Source organism: Nestor notabilis, unplaced genomic scaffold, assembly GCF_000696875.1.
Source record: "Nestor notabilis isolate BGI_N333 unplaced genomic scaffold, ASM69687v1 scaffold30251, whole genome shotgun sequence".
In the NCBI taxonomy this organism is placed as follows: Eukaryota; Metazoa; Chordata; class Aves; order Psittaciformes; family Psittacidae; genus Nestor; species Nestor notabilis.
The window spans coordinates 10530-27117 of record NW_009916520.1 but is presented as its reverse complement, the minus strand read 5'-3'; the positions used below and the strand labels follow the sequence as shown (position 1 = coordinate 27117).

The 16588-nt window shown below is 42.3% G+C and overlaps 1 protein-coding gene across 1 annotated transcript in view; it reads right to left on the bottom strand.

Annotated features, from left to right (window-relative positions):
* LRRC56 (leucine rich repeat containing 56) overlaps positions 1-8934 on the bottom strand; it is a gene marked incomplete at its 5' end in the record, with an annotated part of 15741 nt that extends 6807 nt beyond the window's left edge. Inside the window, 4 exons of the mRNA XM_010024628.1 lie at positions 1762-1944; positions 4092-4278; positions 8238-8435; positions 8838-8934. Of these exons, the coding sequence (XP_010022930.1) occupies positions 1762-1944; positions 4092-4278; positions 8238-8435; positions 8838-8934 (665 nt within the window). The remainder of the gene's footprint in view (positions 1-1761; positions 1945-4091; positions 4279-8237; positions 8436-8837) is intronic.
* Between the last annotated feature and the right edge of the window lie 7654 nt (positions 8935-16588).

The window sequence follows — 16588 nt, the reverse complement described above, 5'->3', positions numbered from 1 at the left end:
CCCCTGCCACTAGACCAGGTTGCTCAAAGACACGTCCAACCTTGTCTTGAACACTGCCAGGGGTGGGGTATCCAAACCTTTTCTGGGCAACCTGTTCCAGTGCCTCATCACCCTCACAGTAAAGGGCCACACCACCCTCCTTCTCTCTAATCTAAATCTATCCTCTTTCAGTTTAAAGCCATTCCCCCTTGTCCTATCCCTACAGGCCCATGTCAGAAGTCCCTCCCCAGATTTCTTGTGGGCTCCTTTAGGCACTGGAAGGTTGCTATAAGGTCTCCCTGGAGCCTTCTCTTCTCCAGGCAGAACAACTCCTAGTTCTCTCAGGCTGTCTTCATAGGAGAGGTGCTCCAGTCCTTGGAGCATCTTCATGGCCTCCTCTGGACTCACTCTCACAGGTCCACGTCATTCTTGTTTTGGGGGTTACAGAGCTGAATGCAGTAGTGCAGGTGGGGTCTCATGAGAGCAGAGTAGAGGAGCAGAATCACCTTCCTTGACCTGCTGATCACACTTCTTCTGACACAGCTCAGAATATGGTTGGCTTTCTGGGCTGTGAGCACATACTGATGGGTCATGATCAGTTTCTCATCAACCAACACCTCCAGGTCCTTCTCCTCAGGGCTGTTCTCAATCCAGTCTCCACCCAGCCTGTATTTGTTCTTGGGATTGCCCTGACCCCGGTGCAGGACCTTGCACTTGGCCTTATTGAACTTCACAAGGTTTGAGTGAGTCTACCCCTCAAGCCTGCCAAGGTGCCTCTGGATAGTCTTATTCCCTGGCAAGCTGCATTCAGTTTCCATGTTCTTTTCTAAATGCTTGCTCAGTTGACACTACATTACTTCATCTAGTTCATCATCCTGAGTCCTACCTACAGCAGAGAACTGAGTTGAGACTGGCATCTGAGAGAAAAAGCCCACAGTGCTGGGAAAGCAAACACTTCCTCCTATCTAATCTGCATTCTACGGGCCAGTGGAGTTGCACCATCAAGATATTTTCAGGAGCCAGGAAAGGACACCTTGGCAAGTGCCAAATATTGTACCAGAAGTGAGGTCCCTTTCCATCCAGCATCTCCAGGAGCTGCTATCCTGGCAGTACTTCCAGGTAGCCAGGGCCCAAAGAGTGGTGATACATCTGTGTTTTGGGTGAGCCTGTAGATCAGGCATGTGAAGTCAAGGAACTGACCCCTCTTGCTGAGGGACCCACTACCGGAAACCCAAAAGAAAGTGTTTGTGGACAGCAGCAATGCTGCTGCAGTATGAGACTGCAGCACATGTTGTTGGAGCACATGATCCCACAGGGAGCGAACGTGCATCACCATGCCTTTCTAGAGTACTACCTTGGACCACATTCCTGTGACTGAACAAGATGTGCCAGATGTGACTTAAGTGAGCTCCAGCTAGGCTGATGTGTAATTTGAAGGACTGAGCAGAACAGCTTTTGACAAGGTGTGAAAGGCAACTTCAGCAAGGGAGCACCATTGCAGTTCAGGGCTGTTAAGAGGGACACCAGCACATAATAGATGGGGGTGAAGGGCTGAGGAGGGGGAAGCCCAGATGACATGTAGCTTCTTCTGGGGGAAGAAGGGGGAAATAAAGGAAATCCCATGCTAAAGCAGGTGAGTCCCATGGAAGAAAACATGTGCTGAACCTGATTAGCAGCACATGGGTAGGTGGTATTCAAAGCACTCAGGCTTTCATCAGCAATAATAACATTCAGAAGGAGGTGGAGGTGTGGGAAAGAACAGGATTAAAAAACACCCATTACCATGTATCAAATCACTGGCGTCGTCTCCGGTGAACAGCTCATCAGAAACAGTGGGATCTGGAAGAGGACAGCCGCCATACGAGAGGCAGGCACTACCAGATCTCCCTGCATGAGCAGATGACTGCGTAGTGCCAGGTCTGGAAGTTGTCAAGGGTCTTGGGCTGCATCTAGACTGCCGTGCTACTGCCCCAAGACATGGATCTAAGAGAGAGATTTTGCTAGAGTAAGCACAGTCATTCAAGGCTTCAAACCACACCATCGCCGTACACTGCCAATATGGGGACTGCTGCTGCACACCTGGAGCTGTAGGAGACAATAAACCATGTCACTGCAGACAGAAGAAACATGCTAGAATGGGTCAAGCCCAGAGACAGAAGGCTTCCTGGTGCTGCATGCAGTCCCCCATAGCTGTCTGTCCTCTGCAGACAGTAGAACCCGGGGATCCCCAATTAAACCAAAGTCTCTTCCCACCCTCCTCCTTCTTCTGGACACCAGAGACTGACTGGTGGCTGAATATGGGGTCAGGAACTGTTATGTGCTCACCACCCACCTCCAGTTGCCCCACAGGTGAGCCTGGATGTATCCAGGGCTCTGCTACTTCCCCTGTCTGCATATCTAGGGTAAGAGCATGCTGCCTCTCATTTGCTGCCCATCTGCCTGTGGAGGAACCACTGCAGGCTTGCTACAGGCACAGTCCAAGCCCCCAGTCTTACAATATATTGCTTAAATGCCCAGGCATAATGCAGATGGTGACAGCCACCTTACCAGAGCTATTAGACAATCAGGGCAAACTACATACCAGGAGCTATGGAAATCTGGGAATGGCAGTGATAGATTTTTCCAGTACTGCATCAGAGACAGACACTTCTCTACCATAGAAAGAAAGGTGAAAACTGAGGTTTCATAATGCTACAGGGCAGGGTGGATAATACAAAAGCTAACTAAGGCAGATAGAGCCCTGCCCTCTTGCCTGCCCAACCACTGGCTGTCCTGGGAGCACATCACAGCTGTAAGAGCAGCATGTGCAGCCAACAACCCATAGGAGAGCGAATTTCATTACAAAGCATGCCATTCATCTAGGCACTGAAAAGTCTTGAGTGTCTACTAGCTTAACAGTGGAGCACTCAGCTCTGTAATAACATGGCCATTTCCTTAAGAGCTGAGCGTTAGGGACCTGTAAAATATCTGGGCCATAGCTGTTAATACAAACTCATGAAAAACACAGTGCGTGAAAAGCACCGGAGTCAACATTGCTCTAGGAAAGAAACAAATAAGGGGATGTTTGAACCTGACCATATGAGCTCATGAGTTCAGAGCTGAAGGCAAGAATATGAATCTGGTTACACTAGGAAATAATAGGAACTTACAATTTTGTGCCCTGTCCTTAGTGTTTCTGGCAGCTTACTTTAGTTAACTAGTTTTCTGAACCATCGCTATGTTGCCAAAGCAGGATCATTGAGGGATCAGATTTTAATGGATTTTTTTCTCTACAATAACTTCTATTACAACTACTGATTTGTATCCATAGGGATTAAATAAATGACAAATGTGTGTACATATTAAAAAAAAATTAAATATTTAATGGAATACACTTGGCAGGCAAACCACAATGGGGGTGGGGGAGAGGCCTGGGAAGCCAAGTGCATTGCCCACACTAATGGGGAGCAACAGGAACAGTGGTAGGAAATACTTGGCAATATTTAATGGTACGTGGCAAAATGCATGTAGGATGATACATAAAAGTATGGACAACTGAACTATAACCAAGGCTACAGGCAAGGGGACAACAGATTTTATTTTTCCAAAACCATTTACTCCCTAGTAATGAATGTAACGGACTCAGAGAGGCAAGGAAAATGGAACAGATCTCCATGCAATCTCAGTTGCTAGGATGTTGCTACCATCGCAAGGTGGTGACCAAATTGCCTTTCCTATTATTAAATTGGAGTAGGAAATCCTGCTACATCCACCCAATGTAGGATTGACTGCTACCATGGAAAGGGCTATGAAGAGCAGCTGTTGAAACATTCCTTTCCAAGCTTTGCTTCTTCCCATCATGCAGAATTAATGCGAAGCGCAGACGTCCAGCTACTATTGGATCTGCTTTATGCTCTAGAAGTCATCTGCATTTTTCTGATCTTGATGCAGAGCTTAGGACAGCTTTCATTTTAACCTACACCATGCTGAATTCTAGCTTCCTCACTTTCCAAGACACAACAACATCTTTTGTTCCTCCACTGTAATTAAATGTTGGCTTTGAAGAGGCCAGCTTGCTCTTCATCTTTCTTTTTAACACATCATAACCTGAAAAATGAACCCCGACAGGAAACCTGACATACCTAACCATGAAATTTCTCCAGCTAAACCACCTTCCTTGATGGATTCCTTGATGATTAGCCAATCCTCATGCATCTTACTGGGAGGAAGGAGAGCAGTCTGGCTTGCTGGTATTTCGTCCAAATACTCCAAGTGGGGAATGAGTTTTTTTACTTCAGCTCTGTAATTATAATCTGGTTCCTGGTGAAATTGAGAAAGTGGTCACTTGAACAGTTGATTTAACAGACTGTGGACTTCCACTAGCAGCACAGCAGTGTTCAAATTGTATGACTACCATATAATTTGAAACGCCTTTGATGAGGCAAACCTATTAATTCAACAGAAATAAAGACGGTCAAGAGTTTAATCTCACTGTTCTTTCTCCTTGCATAATTTCTACTAAAATTTATTGTGAACATGCCCTGAGCAGTGCAAACACATGACACCTGCCCAAAGGCTCCTTTGCTGTTTACCCACATGATTGTGGCATTTATCTTTGTTTTATTATGTATAATGTACGAAAGTGTACAAAGCCACTAATGCCCATGGAAAGCCTGGGCACCCTCAGCATTCAGCCAGCCTCTCTCCCTGCTTTTGTGATTCTCTGGTTGCTGCATCAATACTCAGGTGATAGGAAGACTTGAAAACACGTGATGAGTTTTGCTAAAGCTGCTGATGGAAAAGAGCGTTTTCATGGACTGTGTTTTTAGGCACACCCATAAACCAGGTACAGTGAGTGAACTGCACTGGTTTTCTGAGGCAGTCTTAAGGGGGTTGGTGTGGGATTTTATACACTGTTAGCTTACTTCAAACTACACTTTCTTCTGCAAGAAGTCACATACCAACAGCAGGTACACAGAAAGCTAAAATGGACTGCACTTGGGTTTCTTTTCTGTGTGCTGCAAAAACAATGCCATTGCTCCCAAAGCACATGGACTAAGTGTGACGATCATGGGGGAAAGCACGGGTATAGCCCCTTCTGCATGTGTGTGGGGAGCTGACATGTTATAAAATTATGCACAAGCACATGCCAATGCCTCAGGACCCCTGAACAGCAAGGCCAATCCAGAACAGTTACAACTGTGCTCAGAGCACACTGCAAATTGGGCTGTTTTGGTGGGTTCAGGTGGTGTGAAGACACCTTCATGTGGCACCTTTGTCTCTGGCAAAAGTTAGCAATACAGCAGGGCTGACTGGGTTGTGCGGCTTTGCAATGGGAATATTTTTGGTTAAAATAGTCTTAGATTACAAAAAGCAGCAATGATGAATGATACTAAAAGCAAATACAAAGCAAGAGCGCACTGCTAGTGGCAGAATATGAATGGACAGCTCCCTGCAAATCAATTGCTTCATCCAGATAAATGTTATAAATGTTATGCTTTTCAAGATATTGCATGCAATATTAGAAAACCTCACAAAGCCAAGTCCTCATTCAACACAGAGCTGTCACAAAGAGAAATCTTTCTGTTGCACCTGGCTGGCTGTATGCTCCCTTCCTCTGCACAATGCAGCACTGAGGCTGGCAGGGGGAATTCACCAAATAAAGGGTGTGTTTCTTGTTGTTGAGAGGCAAACACTGGAGTTCTCTAACTAAGCCTTTAATCTTAATTTAGAAAATGAGTCAACCAATCGCCATGCTACCCTGTACCACATGTACTCTGAACAGTGTCTGGGCTACAGCCGATTTCCAGGCATGTCCTACTGGAGAGGAGCATCATATTACACTCGTGGTACATTAGTGCGGCAGAGGCTGCAGGATTTATCATCAGGTTGGTGCTCTTGGTTTCGATAACAGGGGAAGATGAGCTCATCTGAAAATCAAATTACAGAGAGCAAACAGGCTGTCTGAAGAAAAAGCAGTAAATTTAGCTGGACCACTCTGTAGATTAAAAGTAAATAAATAGGAGAGCTTTTCACAGAGCTGTAGCAAGGGCCAGACTGCAAGAAGGAGCTTGAAGAATTAGAGCTGCCCATTTAGGGCACAGCAAAATAAGCCCATGTCTATTATTTTCTGTATTTCAGGTTCTATACCCTGAAGAAATACAAACTTCAGTTGAAACCGAGAAAGAAACAAAGTCCATGGAGAAACTCTCAGCAGCTGAGGGAAGGGCCACCTTTGTAATCACCCTGGGGCTGAGCAGCTTCCCAGCATGAAGACTGGGTCAGAGACTACAGTGAACTTACAGTCTGTCTCTGTTACGGTTCAGTGTAAAACACACCATCCCTTGCCAAATTCTGTCTGGCATTTGAATGCAGCTAATAGCACAGGAGTAGAGACAGCCTTTCAGCGTGGAGAATAGCAGTAGGGCACACTACCACACACCACTCCTCTTTGAACTCCTGCTATGTGACAACACACAGCAGCATCCCAAGGACTCATTTCCTCAGCTAAACAAACCAAGGACAATCTGTCATTTCTCCATTACAAGTACATTTAAGGACTGAAGATGCCAAGAGAAAACTACATCCTCCAAAATAACCACTTTTGCCTGTCAGGAATGATGAGAGTCTTTCTATGCTGTTAAGATATACTGCACCATTTTCAAGGTAGGAAGCTATGATAAGGAAGTGTTAGAAGTTGTATTTGGCTCCATGAGAGCCAAAAAAATAAGCATACTTTGTTCATCAGAAGCAGGCAGTGCTTCCTTACTGTAGGAATATATTTTTTCCTCTCATGATTGCATCATTTGGTTACAAATAGTTACAAGTGTAGTCTCTGAAGTATACTTCTACCAGTTCAAAACAGAAGGGCAAGAGTACAATATTTTCTTTTGTATTCTAGAGAGGAATATTATCATAGCTAAAGCACTACGTTCTGTGGCTCATTTTACTGAGGGATATGATCAAGCCAACAATTAAATCTGAAAAATGCTAATAACTCATCTATATAAGAAGTGAGAATATTTAAAATACGTGTATGTCTACTACATGATTGACTGTTAGCGATAGCACCTCAGTTTTCAAGTCGAAATCCAGGACAAATATCAAACCCAACCCTTTATGAAAATTAGTAGCATGGGCATGATCATTTTGAAACGCACAGCGAAGCTATGGAACGTGGCACAGTGGAGTCCCAGCACCAAGCCCTGCTCTGCTTTCTAACCCTGCATTATCAGCTCTTTATGGAGTTATTGGGGATTGCAGCATTCAAAGTGAGTGCTGTGAATTACATAACTATGTGTATGCGCATAGGTCTGGGACCTTCCAAAAGACCTGGATGACAATATATTGTGCACCGGCCATAAACTGTCATCTGACGATATGCATTAGACATTATGTGACCAAAATGAGCAACAGTCTTATCTGACCAAGTTTTTTAAACTCTGCTTTTCCTCCAATTACTTTTTCAGTATATGACAAGATGCTTGTTTTTACATCCCAACAGATAATGTATCACTGTGTTTTCATCTTTATGACACAGAGGATCTCATGCCCTCAACAACCTCCACAGAACCTCCACAGAAATGGTTTTATAATTTCAGTACATAAAAGGTAAACTACTGTACTTTTTGGTCATTTGATTTTAACCTTTCAGGGAAAAGGACAAGTAGCAGCCCCTACAACACTGCTTTTCCTAGTTATCTCAAGCTTTGTTTTTCTGAGGGTTCAACTTTTGAATGTGGTGGTCCTGGAGCATTTGCTGTTGGACCAGAGAGCCTCCTAGAAGAAATGTAAAAGCCCAAATACATACAGGTAATTGAGACATTGCAATTGGCACATCTTGTAAGAAAATATTGGCTGCCTTCTAACCTGCTTCAAGATCCCTACAGGCTAGAAAGATCCAAATAGCTGGGGTCCACGCTCTCCTTGGTCTTCCTTTAAGATGTCTGTTTGCACTTGAAGCTGGGAGTAGACAGAACAGCTGTATAGATCAGAAAAAGCTCATTTCTAGTTCAATCCCATTCTCATAGGTAAAAAAGAACACACTGCTAGGAAACAGGCCTGAGTCTTCACTAGCACTCCTTGTATTTCATTTGTGCTCATCTTGGAGACAATATGCATGAGGAGACAATATCAACAGAAATAAAAATGGGAAATACATCCCATATCATCACTCAGAGTGATACAATAAGATGATGCAGAAACATTTCTCATTTCCAACTCAGAACTAAAAATGCATTGCCAAAAATTAACACAATATACACAAACCAAATTCTCACCTTTGCAGATTCTGCATTTGGCTTCAGACAAATAGAGTTGCCCTCCACTGTCAGGTGGCTCAACTTGCAACAAAGTCCCAGGTACTGCATCTGGTTGATGTCCTCAATATTGTTCCCTTCCAGGTCCAAAACCTCAAGTTGATCCAGCCAGGGCAGCTGGCTCAGCTCAGAGATATTGTTATAGGCTATGTAAAGTTCCTCAGCAGAAGTAAACAAAACAAACATGTAAGTCACAGGCTTGCACAAGCAACACTCAAGCTTTGCAAAATATTTTCTGATATTTGAAATATTACATGACAGCATGAAATTAGCATGCAAGTGAATGTCTTTCAAGTGTGGCTGTTGCCACCTTAAATAACTAGGGCTAATAGGGCAGCGAACACTATGCTGCATTAGGCATCTTCAGAATCAGACCTGAATGTTATACCTCATAAAAAAAAAATACTATGGCATCTTTTAAACTAACACATGCAATCCAAGGCATCTAACTAAAGTCCTTTAGAAAAACAAAGAGTGAGAAGAGAAAAAAGACTACAAGTAAAAAGTATCAACTGAAGAGAGTTTTGAGATTGTTATTTGGCAGGACACATCTATACTTACTCTTAGAGAGCTGCAGGAAGAGATCCCATCTAAATCCGAGAGCCCACAGTGAGCCATCCACAGGATGCAGAGATGGGACAATGTGGTTCCAAGATCCCTTATAAAAGAAACAATCCAAGCTCTATTTGAATGGATAAAGGAACTCAAAACTTGCTTCTTTTTCCTAAGACTAGGCCATTGCTACTTCCTTCAAATTTCACATTGCTTACAAGAAAGGTCATTAAAAATGTTCACCTTCAAAGATGGAGAATAAAATTATATTCCACTCTACCTCTCTCTCAGACATCTTTGTTCTTGTATGACAACATGTCGCTCCAGTTCAGTTTGATTAAGATTCTTCAAAGAGCTACGTCATGGTAATTCTGCCATAAATCGCAGGTAATTGCTAAGAATTAAGTGAAGTTTGTTTATGCTGGCATCATTCACTCTACACACATAACCCAAATTAACATATCTCAGCTGACTGCAAAGTCACCTCACTCTGTCCTCTTATGGAGTTACCTTTCTTCTGATTTTGCAGTTGAAAGGAATAGCACTCTTGCCAAATAACATTTTTTGAATGAGGAGAAAATTATAACCCTTTCCATCATATTTGCCTACCCTTTAGGTCTAGCAAAATATAAATAAGGGATCATTTATATGAATTCCAACTTTCCTGGTCCTAACCCAGAAAACCACATACTGACCTGCTTAAGTCCATTGCCACAGTGTGCAATAGAAAGATAATGCTAAATGCAGAAATGGTGGCAAATCAAACTTGGGGCTGAACCACCTTCCATTTTGGTAACACTAAGTTGCATTAAGCCACTACTCAATCATAACAAAATACGGAACTTTATGAAATAACAAAGCAATCAGAAACTCAGAATTCTTTACTGTAGCCATGATGGCAGGCTACCTGAATAATAAACAGCTAATCAGTGGGGAACTATACATGGGGACAGTTTATCAGAGGAGTTCACAGAATCACAGCAATGGCTAATGTTGGAAGGGACCCCTGGAAATAAACTTGTCCAGTCCTGCTCAGGCAGGGTCAGTTATCCAGGACCACATTCAAACAGCTAAAATGGTTCTTAAATAGAGATTCTTGGACTTAAAAATGGTGGATTAGCTATCTTCTAATAATATCAATTTTTATAATCATAGAATAGTTAGGGTTGGAAAGGACCTTAAGATTATCTAGTTCCGACCCCCCTGCCATGGGCAGGGACACATCACATTAGACCATGTTGCCCAAGACTCTGTCCACTATATGTTATAATAAATAAATCAATAATAATAATTAAATAATTATTTAATGCACTGTCTAGGCACAATTGCAGAAGAGAAAATAATATGGTCACGGTGTCCCTTCTGATCTTGGAATACAGTTCCCTTACTCATGTCTTCTTTCTATGGATCATGGGGGAAAAGAGCAGCTTTGCATTGCCCTCTGAGAACCTCTTGCAGCTGTGATGCATCCTTGCAGAAAAAAGCCCTACAGTCAAATTGCCTGCTTCAGGGGTACTGCACAGCCAGCCAGTCCTAGAGGCCAGAACAGTACTTTTACAAGTGCGGATGTATTCTTGGCTGAGTTTTTTTGTTGTTTCTTCACTATCTGAACACTTGGGAAGGGCCATGTCAGGAGAAAGGAGACTGCATAAAGCTGAATAAAAGATGGATGCATGGAAAAATATGCCCAGATGCCTCTCTTCTGCGATTTGCCCAATACAGGATTGAATAAGAGTCTCTAGTGTGAAATTGGGGATTTTCACCCCTCTGCCTTCTGGGTTTGTCCACAGGCATAATTCAGACCCATCTCACTTCATCCATCCACCACCACTGCAGGAGCCCCATGCATTGGGTGTCTCTGATCATCTCTTCTTTGGATGCCGCAAATTTAAATAAGCTCATGATGGATACACCATACAATGTGTTTGCAGAACATTTTATAGCCTTTGAAGTACAAACAATGCAGTTGGTCTAATGGCCAGAACAAAGCCAAGAAAAATCTCAGTCACACAGGACATCTCTTTCTGTCTAAGGCTACTCCTCCTTACAGGAGAAAACCCTCAACTGACGTAAGCCACAACTGCTTCACTGAATTTTGTGTATCTAGGCAGCTTGCCTGTACTGACACAGGACATCGCTGTCTAGTAGAGACACACGGATAAAGCAAGCCAAGCACACAGAAACTCCCTTTATGTATAAACAATACAGTTCCTTCTGCCAATTTGCTGCAAAATTATTTTACCTTTTACAGCTATCAGGGCAACAAGGAACACTTGGTATTGTGTCACTGTACCTGTGACACCTAAAAAGATGGAAGTTTATCACATCTCCTTCCAAGTACTCATTCAGATTTGCCTGTCCTGAAGGATCATAATGTCCCTGTATGTTACCACATCCCATGTTACAAAAGTATTCCCATTCTGCCTTGCAGAAGATCTTCCAGGGACTATTTATGTTGTATTTTATAAATAAAACAAACACTGGTTTCTAAGGCTTCCTTAAGGAACAGATGCCTCCAAAGTAGTATTTACATAAATTTATTATTAGATTTGCAAGCTGCATGCCTATAATAGGAAAGAAATTAAATTAAATTACAAAAGTAGAACCTACCAGCAACCAAGGCCAACACATCCATAAACATAAATATGGCATTAGGAGTAATGTGAAGGAACTACATTGCTCATTTCACAACCCACTTAAAGCACTGATGAGTTTTTCAAATTTCAGGCAAATTTTGGTGCAAAATTTTCTTTTCTGTAGACTGCTGAACATAGCTAAAGAAAGCGGTCACGCTCATTTTTGTATCATTGGAACAGTGTTTCTGATAGACTCTCTGTTTATTAGGCCATCAAAACTGAAGACAGCCTAACCTGATTATTTTACATGGTAAGGTATTTTACATGGTAAGGTATGATTAATGAATTTAATTTTTATTTTTTCTTTGTCTTGTACCCCCTAACTGAAGGTCTTTTGTTACACAAGGAGCTTTCAGTAACATGCTTGTTCTTAACATTTCTCTGCCAGTATAAAGGATGCCAAAATAAAGCAACAGATTAATTCCAAAGCAGATTTTACACAAGGCCCTGAGAAGAAACAGCTATCCCCTCCATTGCTAAAACCTGTATCACTTCACTGATTTTGAAGAAGCAGCCCCCTCCTCTTACTCAGGGGTCAAAGACTTATACAGTTAAATCATATTTCCCTCTGTGTGTTATGGTTTTCAGTTCCAGTGCTGGCTATGGCTAAACCAGTGCACACAAATGGGGTCAGTCCCTACTCACAGCACCTACTAAGTCACGCACAGCACATATTCACTATAAATTATTAGCCAATAAATCTTCAAACATTCTCCTGCTGCAGACACCATTAGAAGACACTAATTCAAATTACTTCTAAAACCTACTTACCTTACTCTTTACAATTTACACTGTCAAGTCTGTAGTCTCAAATCTGTACCATTTTCATTCATGGGTTGTAGCTCTGACTATCCTACAGCTAACTTCAGCACAAATCAGGAGCAGCATGTTTAATAAGGTCAATACTAATCAAAGTATTAGACATTTTAAACTGGTTGGTTAGTATTAGTATTGCACAGAAAGGAATTCGGTTGTATATCCCATGTCTTGGGTACTTGCAAAAGGCAGAACTGCTGCATTTGTTTGCAGTACAACCCAATGTTTGATAACGGGCCTCGTTATTAAGAAATGCTTATAGAGACACTTCAGAAAAGAAAAAAAAAAGGAAGATAATGGAGACTGGTTTCTTAGGATACAAAAGCTGGCTGTCCCAAGCTCACCTTTAACTCATGACACAATATACTAAGAAAGCATGAACTTTGTTGCAGTGTTTGGTATCACTCAGCTCACATCAGCCCTCTATTTCAGGAAAGGGAGCTAGCAAGCCAAGGCATCTTTGTCCTCTTCCTCTTCAGAAGAGCACTTCACCTCTTAGGAACGGCAAATGATGCTGTCTCTCCTTCCCTGCTACTGTAGACAAGCAGCAGTGAGGACAAGAGGCAAAAGGACTTTTTCCTCTGCCCAGCCCTGATCGCAGAACTTTGCTGCAAGTTAAAGCCAGGAACAAAGTTCCCCTCACTGACTCTGGGGTCATGCTAGCTGCTGGAAGAGCCTAAAGTTCTCGATCATTCAGTCACATTTTGGCCCTGCAGATCTTTACTCCTGCGTCCGTAACAAGTCATCTCCAGTCAGAGATGTTATCACAGCAAAGTACATCTGCAAATATTTTATTCGGTAACTAACAAACTAATCTTTTGGAATCTGTGTGAATCACGCTGCAGCATCACGGAAAACTCCCTTGTTAATTATTACATAGATAATTGCTCCCAAAAGCATGTCTGCTGTAAGGTGAAATGGCAATTTAAGTCAAAGCAAGCCGCTCCCCACAGCCGCATGCACCTGCATTTCTGAAAATAGTTCTGAAACATTCTGGCTGATGAGAAGAGAACTTAAGAGCTTGCAAGAGATGGGAGTGCCTCCTCTGGGATCAGCCCTATTGCATCCAGCACGTCCACCTCGGAGGGGGCCAGAGCAAAGCAAGGAGTTGTGTGAGCACGCATGACTGTCGTGTCCATGCAAGCATGCACACGGGTATGTTTTCATTTATGTCAAGTGCAGAGGGTCAGATCAGACCAAACCAGGGAGATGCATCTCATGACTTTTTAACAAGAAATGGAATTAACAGGAATCTCCCTGATAAGAATTCACTGGGGTAAATTGTTTTACTACAATAATAAACTCTTTATAGCAAATTACCAGGTGAACAAGAGAGAAAATCCACTAAAATTATACATGTGGTGTAATAAAACACGACCCCTAAAGTAATCATTGACTGAGACAAAGATTAAAGAGGCACATGTCAGAGACCAGAACCCTCCTGTATTAGGCATGACATAAACACATAGAAAGTGACAGCTTCTATTAAAAAAAAAAAATAGGGTTGAGAATATGGTTGAGAAGTTTGACAGCTGAAATAGGAAAAAAATGAGACATTGTACAAGGCTGGTGGCACTTGGTCATATGGTGCAGCACAGGAGAACCCTGGTAATGTGCAAACAATAAAGAGCATACTGAAAGAAGCAAAGGACACTGTAGAGGAAACATAGCTCCCATTAATGTACACAACGAATAATTCAATTACAGTAGACAAGATTCCCATCCTGAGCGGCGTGGAACCTGGGAACTTTAGAGGAAGGGCAAGGAAGTAATAGGTAATGCAACTGTATATCCTGCAGCTCAGGTCTGAAGCAGAGACAGGGCATGGGGTGGGAATGCGTACATCATATCTTTTAGTTGTGATAAACAGAGGATTACAGCCTCTGAGGTTGCCAAACCACTGTCCTCCAGAGCAATTACTCCACATGCACCTACGCACTTGCCTGAAGAACACACACTGAATACCAGATCATGTTTTTAGTATCCAAAAGTGCCAAGAAACAAACATATAGTTTCACCTTGGACCCACAAACTTGCATTTATAATTGATTTTTAAAAAGTAATACTAATAAACTGAAGGGTTTGAAACCTGGGTTCTAACTATCTCCAGATACTGCTGCAGGAATGGGAATGAATCAAACAACTCTGTGTTTCTGTGAGGGTCTTGGCAACACTCTCTGCACTTGTGCATGACTCTTCAGGATTTCTTTCCCATGAAATCTGATGCTCCCATCTTGTCATCACTCCCCCAGCCTGAGGGAGAGCAGAGGGGCAAGGAACAGTTTTGGCTTGCAACACCTAATAACAAGTTTGAGAAATAATGTGTTCTTCCATTAATCCAACATCCTTGTTCTTCAGGGATTGATTTGTTCCAGCCAAAATTTTACTGGACAGAGACCAGACCTAGAGAGCCAAATCCTGCTCTTGGTTTCACCACAATAAATCTTGAATAGCTCCACTGAGATCAAGCTACTCGGTAAACATTTACAACAGCACAACCCTGAACACATTCATCAGCTTTAAAACCATAGTTTCTTTTGGAAGCTGTTTTTGAATCATTCACCTTCTAATAAAACACTAAATCCACTGAACTTCCAAACTATCTCAAAGCACACATGCATCTGTTGAAAAAATCTTCAGTAGCAAGATATCTAAAATAGCCATTAATGTAGATATTATTTCGTTTTTAAGGTCGCTCTGAAAACAGATGCACTGGTAATTGAAGAGATCCAGATTTTTAAAAAATGACCAAATTACACTCTTCCAAAATAAAGGAAAAAAAAGAAATCTCATCTCTGATCTACAGAAATCAAGTAGAATTTATCAAGCAGCACTGTGATAACAATGATCCAGTCCATATGTCAGCACACAATGATTTGGTTGTACAGATAGCTCTGACATCAGAAGCAAAAGCTTTTAAAGCCTGAATGTTATTTAAATCAGTAACATATGTCCTAATAGGAAGTTTACATAACAGTTTCATTGTACTCTCAAATAGCTGTATTCAGAATTGTAAAACTGATTGTATGCATGTGTTGCTTGTACTTGATCAAAACCACGACACAGGCCCCAAGTCAGCAAGCAGTGCTGAGGCCATGTCCTTATGTCCCTCCCATGTCCTTCTGAAGTCAAACAAATGTCATATGAATGTGAAGACCTGACTCGCTTTGCAGTATTGCAGCCTTGGTTGGTTTTGTACTTACTCTTCCAAATTCAAGTAGCAATATGCTGAATACCATTGTCTTGGGTCTCCTCTTACTTGCACCTCACACAGTCACGGCACATAGGCTGCTTTAAGCTTACTTAAGCAAACATGAACCACTGCCCAAGATGTAAGATAACAAGGATCATGTCCCATCTTTTGCTGCCAGAAGCCCACTTTTAGGCTGAAATGCCATGGAAATGTAGCACCTAATATTCTGGCCTCATTCTTCTGAACTCTGCAGCTTTTTCACTTTTCCAAGTAAGGGTTCTTAATCCTGCTGAGACATGTTACTGGAGACTTCAAAAACTAAGCAAAAAGAAACTTTCCTAGGCAATTCTCAACTCATAAGCTTAAACACATTAGAGAAAGGCAAGCATGTTTTAGGCTGAACAGAAACCATGCATTTACAAAATGTCTTTTAAAATAACTCCCTTTTACATGCAAATGAAGAATTTGTGCGAATGAACAGTTATTGTTGCCAAAGGTCTCTGCAGTAGGGTGTCTCTGTTGTCCCACCTTTTTGAGGCAAACTTCACATCAGTAAGAAGCTGTTTCCCAAATGGGCTGCAGTGGTTATGCTACTGGCAATATTTCTCCCAACAAAAGGATTTCACAGTTTTATTCCTCTTTTGTTTGTTTGTTTTTGTTGCTCATTGGTAGCTTTTAAGTTTCAAGTTTGGAAAGGGGCAAAGGTCTGGCATATTGCTTTTTTACCTGTGGGTCTCTGCCGCACACTTTGCTGACAGCAGGAAACACAGCTCCCACAGTGCTGCACAATGGGTAAGCTGGGGAGAACATTCAGGGTTTCACGCTTTGTCCAGCCCCCAACTCTGCCTTCTCAGCTTTGTTATGCCAAAGTGAAAGCCAGCTGCTGCAGCTTTCATGGGCTTGCTAAAGCAGCTTGTGATTATCAAGGAGCCACATGCTTTTGGCCAGCACTTTCTCTAAAGTGAAAGCCTGAAAACAAGGACGGAAGATTAGCTGGCTACAGCAGTCAAAATCATGAACCGTTCAAGGCAGTTTGGTTTTTGTACAGGACTGGAGCCAGAGACCATGCTGGTGGTCCTGATTGGTAGAGTACTTGAGCTCTATCATGACACATC